Source organism: Gadus chalcogrammus, chromosome 18 (assembly GCF_026213295.1).
Source record: "Gadus chalcogrammus isolate NIFS_2021 chromosome 18, NIFS_Gcha_1.0, whole genome shotgun sequence".
In the NCBI taxonomy this organism is placed as follows: Eukaryota; Metazoa; Chordata; class Actinopteri; order Gadiformes; family Gadidae; genus Gadus; species Gadus chalcogrammus.
The window spans coordinates 17,030,377-17,050,709 of record NC_079429.1 but is presented as its reverse complement, the minus strand read 5'-3'; the positions used below and the strand labels follow the sequence as shown (position 1 = coordinate 17,050,709).

At 43.4% G+C, this 20,333-nt stretch overlaps 2 protein-coding genes across 2 annotated transcripts; one reads left to right on the top strand and one right to left on the bottom strand.

Annotated features, from left to right (window-relative positions):
• Positions 1-1,545: 1,545 nt before the first annotated feature.
• Positions 1,546-11,935, top strand: LOC130371324 (cytosolic 5'-nucleotidase 3-like). The gene is made up of 10 exons (XM_056577063.1): positions 1,546-1,718; positions 2,365-2,442; positions 2,880-2,978; positions 3,581-3,650; positions 4,214-4,260; positions 5,007-5,092; positions 7,590-7,679; positions 7,953-8,115; positions 8,967-9,185; positions 9,725-11,935. The coding sequence occupies exons 1-10, from the start codon at positions 1,716-1,718 to the stop codon at positions 9,842-9,844; spliced, it is 975 nt and encodes a 324-aa protein (XP_056433038.1). The 5' UTR covers positions 1,546-1,715; the 3' UTR covers positions 9,845-11,935.
• Positions 10,450-18,937, bottom strand: fkbp10b (FKBP prolyl isomerase 10b). Its single transcript, XM_056577062.1, has 10 exons — positions 18,554-18,937; positions 17,849-17,994; positions 17,038-17,227; positions 16,657-16,802; positions 15,761-15,950; positions 14,051-14,196; positions 13,427-13,616; positions 12,677-12,819; positions 12,314-12,477; positions 10,450-11,913 (listed from the first exon to the last, which is right to left on the bottom strand). The coding sequence occupies exons 1-10, from the start codon at positions 18,745-18,747 to the stop codon at positions 11,719-11,721; spliced, it is 1,704 nt and encodes a 567-aa protein (XP_056433037.1). The 5' UTR covers positions 18,748-18,937; the 3' UTR covers positions 10,450-11,718.
• Between the last annotated feature and the right edge of the window lie 1,396 nt (positions 18,938-20,333).

Below are 20,333 nucleotides of genomic sequence, written 5' to 3'. Positions count from 1 at the left end.
TAAAACGGGACTAAAATGTTTTTATGAGGTTCTTCCAAGGGAACATACATTTCGAAAATTTGCGTCTTAGCAGCGCTACCATCAGGCGAGAAAAAGACACGCATGTTCAATGGGTTGACGAGCTACCTGCTGTGAGGGAATAACCTCGTCATCCAGCAAGGATGCCACGTAAAAAAAAACTATTTTCTTTCAGTCTAGACATCTTTGCAAATGAGGGTCAACCCTCAGTTGATCTCTCGAGTATAAATAAAGCTTAAATAAAAAATACAAATTGACCTACAACTGATGCTCGTATCAAAATTGAACGTGCGTCTTTCTCTGAACTTAGGGTGGCGGTGTTGAGCCGAAGAGCTCTCGGAAGACCCGAAGCATTCACAGCGGTACACCAAAAATATACTGCTCTGCACAGAGCTGGGAACTCACCGTCCATGTTCTCACTACAATGTCGAAAAGTTGATTAGCAAATATCTCTCTTTTCAACAAAGCTGCTCTCTCTCTCTACTACACGCAATGTCCAAACGCCTGATATATTTTCTCTGCACACAAGATATTGCTTAGGAACAAATTGTGACGTCATAATTGGAAAAACATCCTTCTTAAATGCATGTTGATTGGTTGCTATGTGTGTTAAAGGCACCCAGTGCAACTTTTGAGGCTTAAAAATAAACATTCAATTTCTAGTCTTTTTTACACGTAGTAAGTTTCAATAACTCCATACCATTACATACCGACATTCAAGCAGCAAAGATGAGACGTCGTTGTGTGGTGAGAACTGATAGAAAATCGATAACAACAACAATGCTGCCATTTTCTTTATTTTTTGTAACCTACAATAAATAAAGCAGGCTTCCAGTCAATGGAAAAATGGCTTCTCCCCACCGACGATTGTTGTTGTTTACGATTTTCTGTGTAACATCTATGTAACATCTGACTAGATAGAGGACTTTTCCCAGTCAAAATGGGCTGAAGATTTCTTTATTTTTAAGCAATCTTCAGCGGGTTGGTTTCTGACATACATCCGACGTGTTTTCATAAGTCATTGGAACATACATACATTTTCTCTGCGAATTGCAGCAAGAAGAGAAACCTAAACTTCCTCTCATGTGAACATTGTTTTATTGGGCACCCAACGGCAACACCATGACACGAATGGTTAATCACCCTAGAGCAGAACCACCTTGCAAAACGTATTTCTTGTACTATCTCACTGGAGCTGAAGTGTGTGGACTTTGGCAACATGATGCTGGCTTGGTTTATGGAATCTGGATACCATCAATGATATCAATTGATTCCCTTCGTTGGAGCATCCATACGAAGCACAAAAATCTGGCATCTTTAACTCAGAGCGTCAAACCCAGTTTATACGTCTAGTTTATAACGTTATAAACTACTCTCTACAATATAACGTTATAAACTAGTTATAATGTATATAGCCGTTATATATATCTGTGAGATGTTACAACGTGCTCTGTTAGACCCTGTAACTCCCATCTCAATGGATTTGCAAATATATGAAATCTCGCGAGATGTAATGACGGGATCTGCTAGTCCATCTGCATGGATTTGCGTTTGTCAACAGACAGCTTTCACTATAGCATTGTAATGCGACAAGTAGGACAAATGTCATTTTGGAAATCGCCCCATATGCTCGGCATTATCCTGGTCGTTTTCACCGGACGTCTACAAATACGTATCTGACTCCGAACACTTTCAAAATGGTAAGTTATTTAGCTAGCCACCAGACTACCATGTATTTAAAACGAGCTGAAGACACTCGGGGATTCCCTACCAGTTGTTATTGTACTTACATTTACATTTAGGGCATTTAACAGACGCTTTTACCCAAAGCGACTTACAATAAGTACATTTGTCATAAGAAGTTAAACAATTTATCGCTGTGTCAGTACAGTTGTACTGTTGTACCAGGTTGTGTAAAAGTGAACTAACCAATGATTAATGAATTCTGAGCTCATCCAAGATATTGATGTCAATTACCGGTATTTTAGTCTATGCTTCTTTCTGATGGCATGTTTCAAGCTAACAACAGTTATGAATGTTTTCTTCTCCAGATAGTAAACGCCATATAGCACTAAGGTTTTATGAGTTTGTAGATAAGTTAAACACTAGAAACATGGCCTCTTTGCCACAAAGCCAAGACAAAGCGAAGGTTCATCTGGTAAATGAAAACCTGTAGGGTGGCTTCGCCCACCTCCAATATAAACTTCATGAACCAACTCCAGAGTGCAAGCTTGCTTACCTTGTGTCCCTGAATAAGCCAAAACGACGATTCCTCAAAGCATCAAACCAGGTTTTCATCAATATCTGTCTTCTTTCTCTTGTATTTTGGTCGACTCCTCTCCCCAGACATATCCCGTCCCATGGATAAACATCCCAGTGCGGACCGCCCTGGCAATCTGGTATCAGTGGACCACCAGGACTGAGGTGGGTTTTATTCCCATTCTGTCTTTATACTTTCCAATCTATTCTACTGACACTATGTTTAAGTAGAGGGCATCATGTTTATAACTAGCTAACATAGATGTTCAGCGAGTAGTATTGGTTTGGTTTAAACTATAATCTTCCTCTTTTCCCTTTGCCTGCTTTATACTATACTATATCAGTTTTTCAACAATTAGCAAAATTGGTAAATTATTTGTGTGTGGAAAAAAAACATTGGCGTTTAAAAGCACTTTAATAATTGAAGTCCACATGTTTGAACTCTTCCCCGTTCTATACATATTCCTAACCCCAACAGTAAGGTTTAGTCTGGTTTAAGCCAGGTCCCTCTTGTTGTGGGAGAGCCAGTAGCTATACCCAATAACCTTGGGCTGGGAGGCTCAACCCCCTAACCACCTCACCACCCTGCCCTGTCTTTACAGTTGCCAGAGTTGTCCAAGGTCTCCGTGCTGATGAGGCAGAGGAACAAGGTGGAGAACACCTTGCGAGCCATGCAACATGCCGGACCAGGGACCCTCCAGGTACACAGGCCTGCGAGTGCATTCAGTAAACCGTTAAACCACAAATTCCAGTATTCCCTTTATTGTTGCCGGACTGTAAATGTATGCACGGTATTGTATTGAAGGTGGACAAGCTGACAGACAAGATATTTTCTCTGTCGTTTGTGGGTTCAACCAGAATCTTATTGAAACCATTACTGTACTGGAACGTTGATGTACTCACCCTAATTGTTTGTTATGCAAGATAACGTTGAGTCTAAAGAAGTGCGCGTGCTCCTCCGCCTTGCTACGAGTAACTGCCGTCTTCAGTTTAGTCTCCCTTCTTATATATATTCTTTTAGTTTGTAACATTTCGGTGTAGGTAGGGATCTTGGACCTATGTATGTAATAGTGTGTGTATTTGTTTTGAAATTTGAAATAGCCGTGAAATTTACCCCGGTGACCTGGCGTAATATGGTCCCAGTTATATAATAGAAGTACCGGTGGTTACTCCTACTTGTTGACTACCTTCTACTTTATGCTAACCGGAGCTAATGCTAACCTTGACCTGCACCATCGCACGTTACAAGCTGTGATGTCATTTTGAACCAGTGTTGACCTGTGATGACCCCTGTGCCCTTCAGGTGATCTCAGACTTTGACATGACCCTCAGCAGGTTTGCCCACCACGGGAAGAGAGCGCCCACCACCCACAGTGAGTAGACCACAGGGAGATAATTGATTATTAATTATTATTATTATTTATTTTTTATCACAGGCAGGATTCAACCACGCTCTTTTATACAAAAGTATAATGTTTAGGGCCCCTGCAGGTGGTGTTACACCACCAAGACAACCTTAAAACACCTAGTTTGTGTAATTATAATAAGCCACATTACTATTGATGGAACATTTGTGCTGTAAACTTTTTACGCTTTATCTGACTGTCCAGACATAGAGAGGCCGACTATAACAGTTAAATTAACCCTAACCCTAACCACAGACATTTAATGTCGTCTACAAGTATCGCATATTATACTCTTACAACTTTTGCGTACACAAAGTTCTGTGTAATCATGTTTTTTAGATTGTGAATACATTTATTTACTTTGCAAGTAATTCTGGGACAGTGATTTTCATTCATATCCTTCATATACGTTTTTTTGCAAGTATGGAAGTGAAATAGGTTCAAAATTGCATTCATAATGGTCTTAAAAGTCTTTCATTGAACTTGTTGAAACCTGTAGAAACCCTGTGATGTCTCTGTGTACCTCCCAGATATCCTGGACCACAGACTACTCATCGATGAAGACTGTGCCTGCAATGTAAGCACTATTTGTGAGGCCTATGCATGCAGTACTATCATTTAAATAAGTAACTATCAGAAACCAATGTGATGGAAAATGACATCACCATGCAAATATTAAGGCAGTGTGATACTGTGTGTGTTAAGGACAACCTTATCTTCTCTGATGAGAACAAAGGGTTGACATGTCACGTGACACATATAATCAGACAACCACTGATATACCTTTTTTCCACAGAAACATAGATAACCACAAACATCTGGACCTCAAAGTTGAATAAACTTGTTGATTATAGATCATACCAATCTATGCTTATGACAAAAATGAAGAAGATAGAAACTTTATCTGAGACAGGCAGGCTTTGGTGTTCTTGCATGACCACCAAATAAAAAGTAAAACAACCAAAAATAAAATGAATAATCTACAGCTTTAAAACCTACGGAAAGAGGCGGAGCATCGAAAAGCTCTTCATATTAATTTCTTGCTTCACACATAACTGAAAGACCACCAGTTAAAATGACAAATGCAGTATTCTCAGTAGTATTCAGTTTTCTCTTGAACATGGATTATGATCTGTTATCTGCAAGTTTGTCTCATACAGCAGTCTAAACCTTGTCCTGCAAGACTTTATTTCTCTCATTAAATATCGTAGTATATATTTTCATTGTGAGAGCCCACAGTGTTTTTTTAAAGCTGCTGCAATAGCAGTGTCATATACTTCTACTAGCACGTTTCTAATGTTGTGTTTACCCCCCTGCGTCCAGATGAGGAAGCTGTTGAAGATCTACTACCCCATAGAGATCGACCCCAGTTTGACCTCCGAGCAAAAAATACCCCTGATGGTGGAATGGTAGGAAACCGATCCATCAGAACCAGTATCCATTGATCCTCAATGCGTTTGAAAGTGTTTGAAATGACAGGCTTTTACATGTTATTACCAAGTTGATCATAGCCCCCTACTGCACCATGTTAGATAGGGATTATTGCCTTACTGTAGAAATACTGTAGAAAAATACTTAAATGGTGTTCTGCTTAAAGAGCCCATGCCATTAAAATCACATTTTTCCTATTGTTTGTTAAATAACATAGGTCTGAATAAGTTTGTGAGCTGTGGTAAGTTTTAAATCTATGCAGTTTGTCTGCTGAATGCAATAGGCAATGAAAGGAAAAAGGCAGAAGAAATGAGGAAGTCCTTTGTGATTCATTATATCGTCTGGACGTGCACACAGCTTTTGGGCGTGATAATATGTATTATTTGATATAGATATCTATGTATTATATGATATTATTTAGATATAGAGCTCCAGGACTGTAACGCAAGTGTTGTACACTTCCTTGTTATTTGGATAACCGTTCTGCTGTTGGTGTGATGGCGCATAACACGTCGGACTCTCGTCTATGGTATTTCTACAACTAGACCCGTAGTGGGGTTATCTCAGCCATGGTTGAGAATGAATTGGGGGAAAGGAACTTTGGCTTTGACTCCCTGAAGTCATGAACCACGACATGGAGGAGAAAGGGATTGTTGACCGCGGTCGTCTCCCGCCGGAGCCTCGCTGCCGATGGACCACCGCCTCGGCATCAGGATGCGGTGATTAGCGCTGACCGCTGCCGAGGCGGCGGGAAGCAGGGCTCAAGCGGGCTACATTCGCGGCCAACAATCCCTTTCTCCTCCATGTCGTGGTTCATGTAGCCTACTTCAGGGAGTCAAAGCCAAAGTTCCTTTCCCCCAATTCATTCTCAACCATGGCTGAGATAACCCCCACTACGAGTCTCGTTGTAGAAATAACAGAGACGAGAGTCCGACGTGTTATGCGCCATCACACCAACAGCAGAACGGTTATCCAAATAACAAGGAAGTGTACAACACTTGCGTTACAGTCCTGGAGCTCTGCTCTATATCTAAATAATATAATATAATACATAGATATCTATATCAAATAATACATATTATCACGGCCAAAAGCTGTGTGCGCGTCCAGACGATATAATGAATCACAAAGGACTTCGTCGGGTTCTCCGACGTCTCTGGTTCTACCACTTCCACATCAATCTGAAGTAGACGCGGTCGTTTGAGATTCATAATAACCTATCGTCTGGAGGCTCACACAGCTTTTGGCCGTGATAATATATATTATATATTATATGATATAGATATCTATGTATAATATGGGTTTCTAAGAGCCATTGCGATACATCCACCGTAAACAGAGCGCATGGTACCGTGGCTACAAGCTGCTCAGGGCCAGGTGATAATATATATTATATATTATATGATATAGATATCTATGTATAATATGGGTTTCTACGAGCCATTGCGATACATCCACCGTTAACAGAGCGCATGGTACTGTCAGTGGCTACAAGCTGCTCAGGGCCACACCCCCACCCCCCTCCTTGACCTGCCTTGACACGCCCACCGTATACAGAGCGCATAGTAGTGGCTACAAGCTGCTCAGGGCCACACCCCCACCCCCCTCCTTGACCTGCCTTGACACGCCCACCGAAACAGCGCGTTTGGGGGAAGCTCAATGTGCGACTGTTTCGGAGTGACTGTAACTCTGCACCACGGCTGAATTTCGGGGACGTCTTTGAATACTGTGTTTGTGGCCCACTAATACCTATATTAAAGCATCATAAAATAGAATGGCATGGGATCTTTAAGAAGAATAACATACGCATGATGATACTGATGGTGGCATGGTGGCTCATGAATGGCTTTTGACTAAATTTAGGAAGCATAAATAAGTTAGTAATTAGGGTTCGAACATTTGCATTTACATTTAGGGCATTTATCAGAAGCTTTTATCCAAAGCGACTTACAATAATTACATTTGTCAGAAGAAAGGGAACAACAATATATCGCTGTCGGTACAGGAACAGTTCAAGTAAAAACTTTGAAATGTTGGGTTTGCTAGTCATGGTTTGCTAGTCATGTTGCCAAACGTCAAAAAGGAATACGCAAAAAAATCCTTAAAATAAAGTTATATATTGAATTGTGAACCATTCCACCCCTAATAGCAGTATATGGTAGAAACACAACAAGTGACTTTATAATAGACAGCAGGCTACATATGTGATTGTTTATCACAGATAAACAGTATTATGAAACCCATATTGGACGGCTACAAATCGCAGGCTGAAAACAGCTGTATACCGTGCACGTGTACATCAGTACTGTGCACACGCAAATCAGTACCGTGCACATCAACATCGTGCATGCTTGCACCTAAAACACACCTTTGGCTGCTGGTCAAAATCCATGGGTAAACCCTCTCAAAGTGGATCACACTACATAGATGTACCTGTCAGAAATGTGAACCATGTCCTCCTCTTCCCTGCTCCAGGTGGACAAAGGTCCATCACCTGTTGATCCAGCAGAAGATCCAGAGAGACATGCTGGCCCAGGCGGTCCAGGAGTCTGGTGTTATTCTCAGGTACTTGACACACATACACACGCATGGACATACAATTCCCTTCAGTTCATCATCTATGAAGCAAAACAAGGATCTATCCTATATGATAAACTTCATTCATCCCCTAAAAAGGAGATTAAATGTCAACATCAAAGTTAAGAAAGTGACAGGTGTGTGTGTGTGTGTGTGTGTGTGTGTGTGTGTGTGTGTGTGTGTGTGTGTGTGTGTGTGTGTGTGTGTGTGTGTGTGTGTGTGTGTGTGTGTGTGTGTGTGTGTGTGTGTGTGTGTCTCCAGGGAGGGCTACGAGGTGTTCTTCGACCGCCTGGCTGAGCTCCAGGTCCCTCTGCTCATCTTCTCGGCGGGAGTGGGGGACATCTTGGAGGAGGTGGTCCGTCAGAGCCAGGTGTTCCACTCCAACGTCCACGTCATCTCCAACTACATGGACTTTGACGCCAACGTGAGACTAGGGCCATGCCCCATTCTGGCCTGCATGTGTGGTTTTTATTTGAGGCATAACCCCCCTTGTGAATTATTTGTAATGCGCATTATTGTATATGTTTGATGTGTTAAATTGACCCACGGTGCGTGGGTTGTACAGTATTTTCACGTGCAAGAGCCGGGGAGGATTCGTATTGTGTAGTGGTGGGCGAAGGTGTTGGACTAGCAGGAAGGCACTGGGTTCAATCCCAAAATGTTCACAAAGCCTAAAATGTAGGCATCCGTAAGCAAAATACCCCACCCTCCACTGTGTTCTCTGGGCTCTGGGGTTGCTTTAGATAAAATATTCTAAACATTCTAAGTATTTTTTTTTTAGGGAGTTGGTAAGTGTGAACTGGTCAATTAAACATTAAGAAAATCTTCTAAACAAAACAAGCAATTTACAATAGGTACATTTGTCAGAAAGTACACATTTAGGGCATTTAGCAGACGCTTCATCCAAAGCGACTTGCAACAAGTACATTTGTCAGAAGAAGAGAAACAATATATTGGTGTCGATACAGTAAGGATGATTGTTCATAGAACCAGGTGCCAAGCACAAACAATCGCTGGATAACCCATTCCTGTATACAACAAAGATAGCTAGGATAAGATGCTACACGACGTACTCATTTAATAAGTACTATTTTTAAGTGTCGGGGCGTACAACATACACTGAGTGCGTCGGAGGGGTGTAGAGTCTAGGTGAACTCTGAAGTGCTCCATGTCCATTCCCTCCCTCTCTGTCAACTCTCCAATATACGACACTAGTTGTGCACCTTTTGTTGATGCATGTCCTAAGACGCACCATCTCTGTCCCCGGGGGCTCAGGGCGTTCTGCGGGGCTTCAAAGGTCCCCTGATCCACACCTTCAACAAGCGTGAGGGGGCTCTGCTGCTCGCCGCCCCCCTCCCGGAGCTCCGGGAGCGGCCCAACGTGCTGCTGCTGGGGGACTCCCTGGGGGACCTGGCCATGGCCGACGGGGTGGCCATGGCCGACGGGGTGGCCCGGCCCCACAACCTCCTCACCGTGGGCTTCCTCAACGACCAGGTCTGGCTCAGGGAGAAGAACCCACACTATTACAATGTTGGCGTGTGGTTTTTGCGTATTTGTATTGTTTGTGCTGGTACAGTTTTACCTGTGCTGTGACATCCTGTGTGGGCTTTCTGATCTGCAGCAGGAAGGCCTCTTACTGGGCCCTAGCTTTCTAAATGCAATGTGAAACCTTTATATAAATTATAGTTCAACAAAGATTTGGACGCTAACCCTGACTCAAACTGGCTACTTTAAACTAGTCGGTGTTTAAAGTAGACTATGCAAACACAAACAAATGAGCTTTCAAGTGCATAACGTGTGTGTGTGTGTGTGTTGTACCTGGTGTCTGGTGTCAATGTCTGTAGAGCTGGCCCTTGATTATTTTCAAACAAACTGACAATTTTGGATTAAACCATTTTTTCAAATTCTCTCAAAAAATACCAAACTATATCATCCACCATTTGCAGCATGTTGATGAGCCCCTTCCCTAGGTTGCTTCCTCCACAATGGCTCAGCATTAGGTTCAAACCATGTGTTTGTTGGGTTTTGTTTAGGTCGAGGAGAGGACAGAGTCGTACATGGAGGCTTTCGACATTGTTCTGGTTAAGGACGAGACGATGGAGGTACCCAACGCTGTGCTGAAGTTCATCACCTCTGGGAAAGATGCCAAGTGACCATGCAACATATAGGAAATACAACTACCTGTTTACAGTGCAAGACACACTTGTCACATGACACATGGATCTGTTTCACTTCACTTGCCGATGGATGGACAATATTAATGCTGTAAACACACGTCAAGTCAGCGTGGCCTCTCGCCGGGTACCTCAGACCAGATCATGGTGACTATTGGGAGTGTTCACATGTGTACTGTACGTCTGGTTAGTAATGTGCATCTCAGGTGACCGACAGCTGTCTCAGATTCTATCTAGTGACAACAGAACTTTTATTTTTAACACAAGGTTTGTGTTGATTTTTGTGCAACATCCTCCATAAATATGAATAAGCTTTTATTTTGTAAATATTTTTCCAAATATTTGTAGTCTGCACGAGGTCTCTTATCACTTTTGTTGAAAAAAGGTCTGCTTTGTGGTAAATGGGTTTTATTTTATGTGCATGATTTCAATGTATGATAGTAACCAAAGTGATGGGTGCTTTTTATCTTGGGTGTAAGAGAATTTTAAATAATTGCATGTTTGACCATGCAAGGTGTTACTCAATGCTACCTCTACCTGAGAAGGTTAGTGCCAGCAGCCTGTTTACAGTGTATACTGCACCCAATGCAGTTATACAACATGGGAGCTACTCAAAAATGTTCATTGTTTAAATTTACATTGTATACTTGCAAGTTAATGCCCTCTCCTGGATTACAGTAGGCCAGGAGGGCATTACACAGGGCAAGGATTAAAATGGTAAAGGAACTTTTGTGACTGTGTGTTGAATACTATTGAGAGTTTGATATTTTTATTTTTTAACATTCAGCTGACTAGGGTGTGAGTAGTGTGTTGATTCAAAATACTTTGACAGCAAAAACTTGCAACAAAATTAAAATGGTAATGTAGGCCTATTTTCATCTTTCAACCGTCAAATAAACGACTAATTTCTAGGGATATATTATTTTACAATTCTGCTTGTAGTATAATTTGGGATCCGTAATATGAAAGTATTGCTTATCTGTATTTTCCATTAGAAGCTTCTATGATATAGAAAAAGTTTAAATCCAATCTTGTGTGAGCTGGGATGTTATGGGAAGCATTAAGTCACTCTTACCTCTCAATAATCATAATGTTAGCCTGTGGACAAAACGTAACGTAATTCGATATCTTCAAAGATACTGGCGTAATGTGAGCAGTTATCGGACAGTGGATAATATCGATCATAAATTACAATAAAAAAGAGACGACGCCATTTTTCTTAAAAACATTTTAACATTACAAACGTCACGGACGATAACAATAGGGGCTTGTTCGGTAGATTAATTTAAGTCAATGCACTTACTTAAAACTCTGTTTCAAACACAACCAATCACACAACACAGAAATAAAAAAAAGTTTCCAAAATAATTACTTTCAATATTTTCTCTCGTTATTAAAAACAAAACTTTCAAATGTGTTGCTTTAATGATGCTAAATGGAAAAAAAGAACCTTGAAGTTAAAGTCAGTCATAAAATGTTTCAAAGGTGTTTGGCTTTGTCCCTGAGAGAGGATGCGCACATTTCATTGTCCGTCCGTTTGTTCTTTCTGATATTTCTTTTGTTTGCTTTTTCTTTGCGATCTTTCTTCCTTTTGCTTGTTCTTTGCGATCTTACTTCTGTTTGCTGGTTCTTTCCGATCTTTCTTCTGTTTGCTTGTTCTTTGCGATCTTACTTCTGTATGCTTGTTCTTTCTGAAATATCTTCTGTTTGCTTGTTCTTTCTGATAAATCTTCTGTTTGATTGTTCTTTCTGATACATCTTCTGTTTGATTGTTCTTTCCGACCTTTATTCTGTTTGTTCTTTCCGGTCTTCTTGTTACACTTGTTGGTATGTTTGTTGTCTGTTTCAACGCATCACAGCTCGGTGTGTTGGGCGGCCTCTCGCTCCTGGTCCTCCTCCACCTTCAGCTTCAGCTCGTCGGGGGTGATCAGCCCGTCGTGGTTCCTGTCCTGGTTCTTGAACATGTCGGCGATGATCTCCTCTGGGTCCATGCCGGGCTTCATGCGACCTTTGCCCTCTGCCACCTGCAGCTTGATGAACTCTCCGAACTGAAATAGAAAACCAAGGACCACGTGAAAAGGGGGCTTCCTTTTTTCCCGATAACCGCATGCATTCCCAGGAACATGTGAGTGATGTGATTTGTCCCTGAATGTCTGGAATAAGTCCTGAATGAATTGACTACCTCTGGTTAACGATCTCCACTAAATGGCTTGTCCTTGTATCTACATATTCGCTAACTGTTCCATGGTAACTTGTGCGTCATCTCAAGACAGGTGAACTGTCATTACTTCATATGGACAAATGTTTATCTGCGGTTATAGCAACGATCAGATCCAGATGGCTGAGTCAAAAACATTGAGTTGAACCTTCACTACGCCGAGAACCCTCTTGTCTTCCCCGCTCGAGGAAAACCCAACGCTATCCTCAGACAGGGAGGGAGCCACTCACCTCCTCCTCAGGCACCTCCTTGTTCTTGTTCATGTCCAGGGAGTCAAACAGCTCCTGGGGGCTTTCTCCCAGCCAGACAAACAGGTAGCCGGGGGGGACACCCTTCGCCAGGTCTATCAGCTCCAGCTCAAACACCAACACCGCGCTGCCCGGCACTCCGGTGGCTGAGAGAGAGAGAGAGAGACAGAGAGAGAGAGACAGAGACAGAGACAGAGAGAGACAGAAACAGATCAGAACATGTTCTGGTTACATTTCATAACAGTTAACAGTCAAAACATGGTTTATTTTGGTAACCAGAAAGCGTTACTGCAATTTGCACCCGTTAGTCAGGAACTGCAGTTCAGGAAGGTTGGTTGGCCTCACCTCCTTTCTCTCCATGTCCCAGGTGGGGGGGTACGGTGACCACCCTCTTCTCCCCGACACACATGCCCCTCAGGCCCTGGTCCAGGCCGTCGATCACCTTGTCGGCTCCCAGCAGCGCCTCCTGGTGGTTCTCGTAGTTCCCTCTGTTGGACGAGGGAAGAAAATAAGCTTTAGATCCCCTCATATTGGCATGGAGAGCCCAGTTACTTAGGAGATGTGTCTCCAGTGAATACCCATAGCGGTCATTAGGGAGCAGGTAGGGCTTGGGTGCGTCTTGCTCATGGATGCCGAACCAAGGTAGGTTGTGGACATTGGGGATTGAACCGTTGGTACCTTTGGGCTGAGAGTCAATTCGCCCTCTTTGGCTTGCTGCCCTTTATCTATACTTCAGAATTGTTTTGACGAATACTTCAAGCGAAGATGCTGAGTGTTTTGTAATACAGGTACGACTAAGTTGCCAGGACTCCCTTGTAAAAGAGATTTCAATATCTCAATGGGACTTCACCTTGTTCAATAAAGGAACAATAAATAAAGAAATGAATGAATGAATAGGATGCAAAATTAAAATCGCAATGACTCTGTAAACCTTTGCTACACTACACAATACTTTGTCTAAAACAGTTTGACTTTGCTTCCTGTCCCGAAACGGCTGTAGGCTTTGGGCTTCACAGCTAAACACTGAATTTAAACTGTATTTAAACCGGTGGGGACAGGGTTGTGGGGAGTGCCGAGTGCGGTGCGGGGACTTACGAGGCGAACAGCAGGGTGCCGTCCATGAGTGAGCAGTTGTAGTGGTAGTGGATGAGGTCGTTGGCGTCGCTGGTCTCGTTGCAGATCTCTGGCTTGGAGATGATCTCCACGGTGATGTTGTCCTTGGGGTTGTGGAAGTCGATGATGTCCACGTCAAAGACCAGCACGGCAGAGCCGGGGATGTCCTTGCCTGGAGAGAACCCCGACCACCACGAGAGCACGCATCGTTATTTCAACAGCCGGACATTAGGGCAATGGTGGCATCAGTGTCATAATGTGGCAGTCATCGTTGAAGATGACGAAGTTAATGCGAATATACAGATGAACGCCTTGACTAAGAAGGCGAAGGCTTGAAACCCTAAAGCGTAGACTGCTAAAGCCAAGAATGCTAAAGGAAAAAAAAGGCCACGATAACTCAAGCTAAGAATGGTAAGGCTAAAGGCAAGAAACACCAAAGCCGACATAGCTACAGCTAAAAAATAACAATACTAGCGCTAACAATGCTAAGCAAAAGGCCCTAAAGCTTAGAAATGCTTTTGCTAATAGTAGATTATAGAGGTACCCATGCTTTAGGGCTAAAGAGGTCAAACACAGTGCTTGGATGGTCTTCTGTGCAGGACTCACCGGCTCCTTGTTCGCCGTAGGCGAGGTGTGGCGGGATGATGACCCTCCTGGTCTCGCCCACACACACGTCGAGGAGCCCCTGGTCCATGCCGGTGATGACGTAGCCCATGCCGATGTAGGTGTTGTAGGTGGTGTTCCTCTGGTAGCTGCATACAGTTTAACAGTGATAAGCAAGAGGGACAAAAATGAGGAGCTAAATCAAAGGAAAACTGTCTGTTGACTGCCCCGTTTTGGTTTAAGGATCAGATTTGCACATGCAATACAAAAACCTGGATGCAGCTCAATTTCCTCAAAAGCAACAGTGACAAAACTGAACTGCTCCTCAATGCCTCCGAGTCCACCATCAGAGGAATCAACAACCCCCCCTCTCACCACTGGTAGCACTCCTGTTTACCCTTCTTCCCAGCCACGCAACCTCTTTGTGATCCTGGATCCAGCCCACTCCCTCGAACCTCATATCCAATAAGTCGTTAAACTGCTCTCTACCACCTTCTGGCCCTCCTTCACACGCTCTGCAGCTGAGACACTGATCCACGCCTTCACACCCTCCCGTCTGGACTACAACTCACTCCTCTATGCCGGCATCAGTGCCAACCTCGTCAATAAACTCCCAACTGGTCCAGAATGCGACTCACACCAAACCCTGGCACCACGACATCACCCCTGTCCCTAAGGAGTGGACCTCCACTGACTTCCTGTTTCCCAACGAATAAACTAATTAACTGGCTCCCCCGTATCTCACTGACCTCCTCTCTCCCTACCCCATTGGACTGTCCCTCAGATCCACCTCAGGCGGCCTCACCACCTTTGGATACCCTCCCCCGAGACATCAGAGAACCTTCCGGTTTACAAATCCCGTCTCAAGACCCATCTATTCTCTACCCCCTTCTCTTAACCCCCCTTCCCCCATCCAGCCATGGGTGCTTGTGCTGTCTGCCTGTTGTCTGTTTTACAACCACTCATTGTAAAGCGTCTTTGAGTTGTTGAAAAGCGCTATATAAACCTAATTTATTAGGGCTTTACTATCAATGACTTGGGTTTTGTACTTCAACATTTCTCACAGAATAACAAGGAACGTAACTGCCATGGAGGTTAAGGAACCAGAATAATAATAATACCCCATTTATAAAAGTAACTAAATCCAAAAGGAAACAAACCAACTTCTTAAAGATAGAGTACGTTATTTTTAGGAACCAGGCTGAGAGAGATCCATTTTGAATATCCGACTAAAAAACTCCCCCCCCTCCTTTCGGGCCTCCTCCAAAGCCAAAGCCCCTCCCTTAACACGTGACAGCAGGCACCGGGCTGCTCCGTGGGATAGACAGGGATGACATCCATTCATTCAAGTCGGGCCAAATGATTGGACAGGCTTATTACAAGCCGGCAACATCTACAGAATACCCTACATGTTCTTTTATTTCGTCAGGGCTTTTGCTTTATTGATTGCTGGCAGGATGTAGAGAACATTTGGCTGAGGTGTTCATTCTAAGTCACTTCTTTATTTAGAAGTGATTTATTTCCATGCATTTCATGAAGTATGAAGAGGTTTGGAGCAGAGGGGTTAGGGATAATGATACTCAGGGTTAAGGTGACCTAGAGAAAGACCGCTAGCCTATACATGTTAATATTCACAGTGGTATGTTTAAAGCCATGACGACCCAGTATACCTGGCTTCATGGTGATGCATTTAAAGCCATGTTGACAGTGTACCTGGTGTCGAAGGTGACCCCGTTCAGGAAGGTTCCGTTGTAGTGGTAGCGCATGTAGTCTCCGACCACCGACTTGCGCGTGCAGGACTCAGGAACCACCTGGTTCTCCACCGTGATGTTGTCCTTGGCGTTGTGGATGTCCACCAGCAGGATGCTGTAGATCAGGGTGGCCTGGGACGGCACCTCCTGGCCTGGTAACACCAACGTCCACGTTGTTTTTTATTATTGACATGACAACACTGCTTATAAGTATGGATTCTTTCGTTGCTTAAGTAATTCTCTAAATACCGTTACAATTACTTTAACACTGACTGTTATAAACTACCCCCCACCTCTCTCCCCTATGTTGACTGTCTCTCTACCCTCCGACAAAATACAACATTTACTTTGCAGCAATGATTGGCTCCAAAGCAGTGAATTCAGGTCCATTTCATAAAGGAGCAGGTATGGGTGAGGACACGTGCTCCAGAAGCCCCACAGGATACGCTGACCTCCCCCCCCCCCCCACCCACCCACCCCTCCTAGGCACTTATTGTTGTGCGTCCTGGCACTTAATGTACGTACACTTACTGTACAGAGTTCGTCCTGGAAATAAATGTGTGCACTTATTGCATGTTTAACGTCCTGGCACTTTAAAATAGTGCTTCATTGTGTAGCATCTTATCCTAGCTATCTTTGTTGCATACAGGGAACGGGTTTACCTAGCGATTGTTGGTGCATGGCATTCGGTTCTATGAACATCCTTACTGTACCGACAGCGATATATTGTTTCTCATTTTTCTGAGAAATGTACTTATTGTAAGTTGCTTATGATAAAAGCGTCTGCTAAATGCCGTAAATATACGCTACAGACATTTGGGGGATCCGACCAAACACAGCCCCTCCTCATGAACCTACCCAGTCCCTTCTCTCCGTAGCCTTTGAAGGGAGGGATAACCACGGTGCGGATCTCTCCCACACACATGCCCAGCAGACCCTCGTCCAGGCCCTTGATCAGCCAGCCCTCGCCCACCAGGGAGTCGTGGGTCTGCTCGCGGGCGTAGCTGAGGTGGGGCTCATACAAGCGCAAAGTAAAACACACTTCACACTACGCGGGACCAAAGACCTGGCGACACAGTCTGAGACACACAGAGAAGATGTTTTACTTGACATTGGCATTTCTCCCATAATGTGAGGTTAAAGTTGAATCAGTTTGATTAGTGATTATGTTTTTGAGAATATGTAAAACAGCTAAAGTCACCAAAATAGTATGTGATATATGCCAGCGTGTGAGTTCACCTGGAGTCAAAGAGTGTGCCGTCGAGCAGCGTGCCGTTGAAGTGGTAGCGAGCAAAGTCGGTGCGCATGATGGAGCGACGGCAGTCTTTGGGGGTGGAGATGGTTTTGGTGACCACCAGGTCAGCGTTGTTCCACAGGTCCAACAGATGAAGGTCGAACACCAGGGTGGCATCTGGAGGTACCACATCACCTACAAGGAAAAACGTTCATAGTCAATCCAAGACGCCAATGTGAGAAAGGTTTAAATAATTTAAATGAGAATAAATGTAATGTTATAGATATATATATGAATTCCCCCCCCATTATTGAGGGGAAGGGGGGAGGGGGGTTCAGTTAGTTGCTATTTGCAACCTCGCCACTAGATGCCACTAAATCAAACACAATTCCAGTGTCGGTTTTTACTGAAAAGCATTTTTATTTGTTAATTGTTGTCTTTGCAAATTTTTTACATGGTTTATCAGGTCAGAGAACGTCCGTAAAATACATATTTCATCTGAGAAGGCTCTCTGGGTATAATAAAGGAAAATAAAATAAATAAATACTTCACACTACCCCTTTAAACTTCACCCAAGTTTGAACTATTTGTATTTATTGAATAAGAACATAATTTATGGGGATGAAGGAAGAATGATGAATAAGTGCCGTTATAAATAAATAATTATAAATTAATAATAAATAAATACTACACACTTTCCCTTTAAACGTCAACGGTTATTTTTTTTAATATATTTTTATTTATTGAATGACAACAATTTATGTGGGGATGAAGGAAGGCTGGCTGATGAATAAGTGACGTTAGCGACCGGGTTACCTGCACCGGCAGCGCCATAGGCCAGGTGTGAAGGGACGGTGACTTTCCTGCGCTCGTTGATGCACATGCCCACGATCCCCTTCTCGATGCCTGCGATCAGACGGCCTTCCCCGATCAGTCCAACCTTGGGTACTCCTTTTTGATGGCTGTGAAGTGGCAGGAAGGAATATATAAATAAAAAGCACCGTGTGTAGCCCGGCCATTTCTGTAAACATCTAAGTTCCACCTCCTCCCATTTTTTTTTTTTCGAAATACAAATGGAAAAAAAGTGGCGTCCTGAGTGCCACATATGCAAACCATGCCCCCGGGCTACAGTTACTCCAATACCGCAATTAAAGGCAAATAAAGGTCATAGAATCAAATCGCAGCCCCATCTTTCATCGCTCGCACATCGCTTTACCATGAGTTTGCATTACATCCTATATGGTAACATTAGGGTAAACTTTCTAGGAATGGGCCTAATATATTGCCTACTTCATTAAACACCATATTACAAAAGCCCATGCTGCATGGCACGTTGCCTTACCTTTTTAAGATTTAAGGTTTCATCCTCTTCATTGTAAAGAAAGACAGGAAGGTATAAGAGAGAGAGAGGGGAAGATACGCAGCAGAGGACCACGGGAAGGAATCGAAACCCGGGTCGCTGCGGTAAGGACTGGGCCTTAACGGTACGCACTCTACCCGGTGAACCACCGGTTGACTTACCTTGAGTCGAATGTTTTCCCGTCGAGCAGAGTCACGTTGTAGTGATACCGAACATGATCTCCATTCTTCACCTCTCTAGGACACGCCGCCGGCGTTGAATACCTCTCCACGACTACATCTCCGACGGGACTTGGGTTGCACTCCACGCAAAACAGCGCATTGAGCACCAAAATCAAAACGCACACGGCGAACATGTTGCAATATAAATATAAAACCAAATTTAAAACAAAACCTACTCAATTTAAAGGAGTTTAGAGTTGCATTGATGGTGTGGGGGGTAGTGCCGGATAACTACGCAGGCACCTCGAGAAAGTCGGCTGCAGACTGTGCGGAGGAGCAGTGGGTCGGGCTGAAGGGGGAGCAGTGAGTCGGGCTGGAGGGGGAGCGGTGGGTCGGGCTGAGGGGCTGGAGGAATGTTGTAGACGTGGACAGTCTGCGGGATGCTGCCTGCAGCCTGCAGAGTGTCGGAGAGCGTCGCTGCAGAGCTCAGCGGCCGCCTGCTCCGCACTCCTGCTCGGTAAACAAACCCTCTGTTTGGCCAGCATTCATTAGGTGAGCGCTCACCTATGTTCTTCTTAGCTTTTATTCTTTCTCTATTTCTTCCTTTATTATTCTCTACAAACTTTGGGACCTAGGCTACTCCTTCCCACCTTTTCACTTTATATATAGGCCTATATATATATACACATATACATATACATTGTGAGAAATAATGTTTTAAAAGTATAATATATAAAAAATGTAAATATATATATACATTAAAACTTTTAAGATATTCTACTTTTAAAACATATTTTTTTACAATGGAAGTCAACTGTCAACGTGTAAATTCTCTGACACTTGAACTACTTAAATACATCCTTACTTGGTGAATTTCTAACCATTAACCTTTGTTCAGACCTTTAACAAATCATCACACTTGTGTCTTCAATTATTTTAAGATAAAATAATTTCGATATCATTTATACTTTTTTCAGAATCACAGTTTAACAGTTTAATTTCATACCCGCTTCGTATATTTTCAGTTGGGGCTAGAGCGTGATTATGTCCCAGCTCTAGCCCCAAGGTAGTTATCACAAAAGCTAACCATTGCGGACGTCGCGGAGCCTAACCACGTCAATATTTAACCTAGAAACACAATGTTTCTAAAATTATTAATTGTTTGGAAATATGATTGTTATATTTCGGGCGTGTGTCTGTGGGGACTCCGTTTATATGGCTAGGCTACGAGTCTTTAGGACGAACGAACCGAACCGGCTCTCGTTCGTCTCGTTCACCATTCGATTCACCGGAAACTCTACTGAACGAACGAACGAGTTTCCGGTAGCACTAACTCCACTGAGTCTGACTGACTCAGCTGAGAACCGTGCAATGGCGTGCATTCCATGATGCGATTCACCGTTACCGGAAACTAGGCTGATTCGCGAACGACTCCTCCCAGTTCAGTCGAGTTCCCGGTGAATCGATTCACCGGAAAGCCTGTTTTCCGGTAGCAGTAATTTGCATCATGGAATGCACGCCATTGCACAGTTCTCAGCTGGTGCGGTCAGACTCAGTGGAGTTAGTGCTACCGGAAACTCGACTGAACGAACCAACAAACGAACGATTCGCAAACGACTCCTCTTGGCGAACTGAATCACGCGAACTGGGTCACGGAAACGAATCATTTAATCCACCACTAACACACACACACACACACACACACACACACTTTCAGAACAGATTATTCTGTATTTTATCTCAAATGTATTCAAACTTGATCAAATTAGCTATTTGGTTA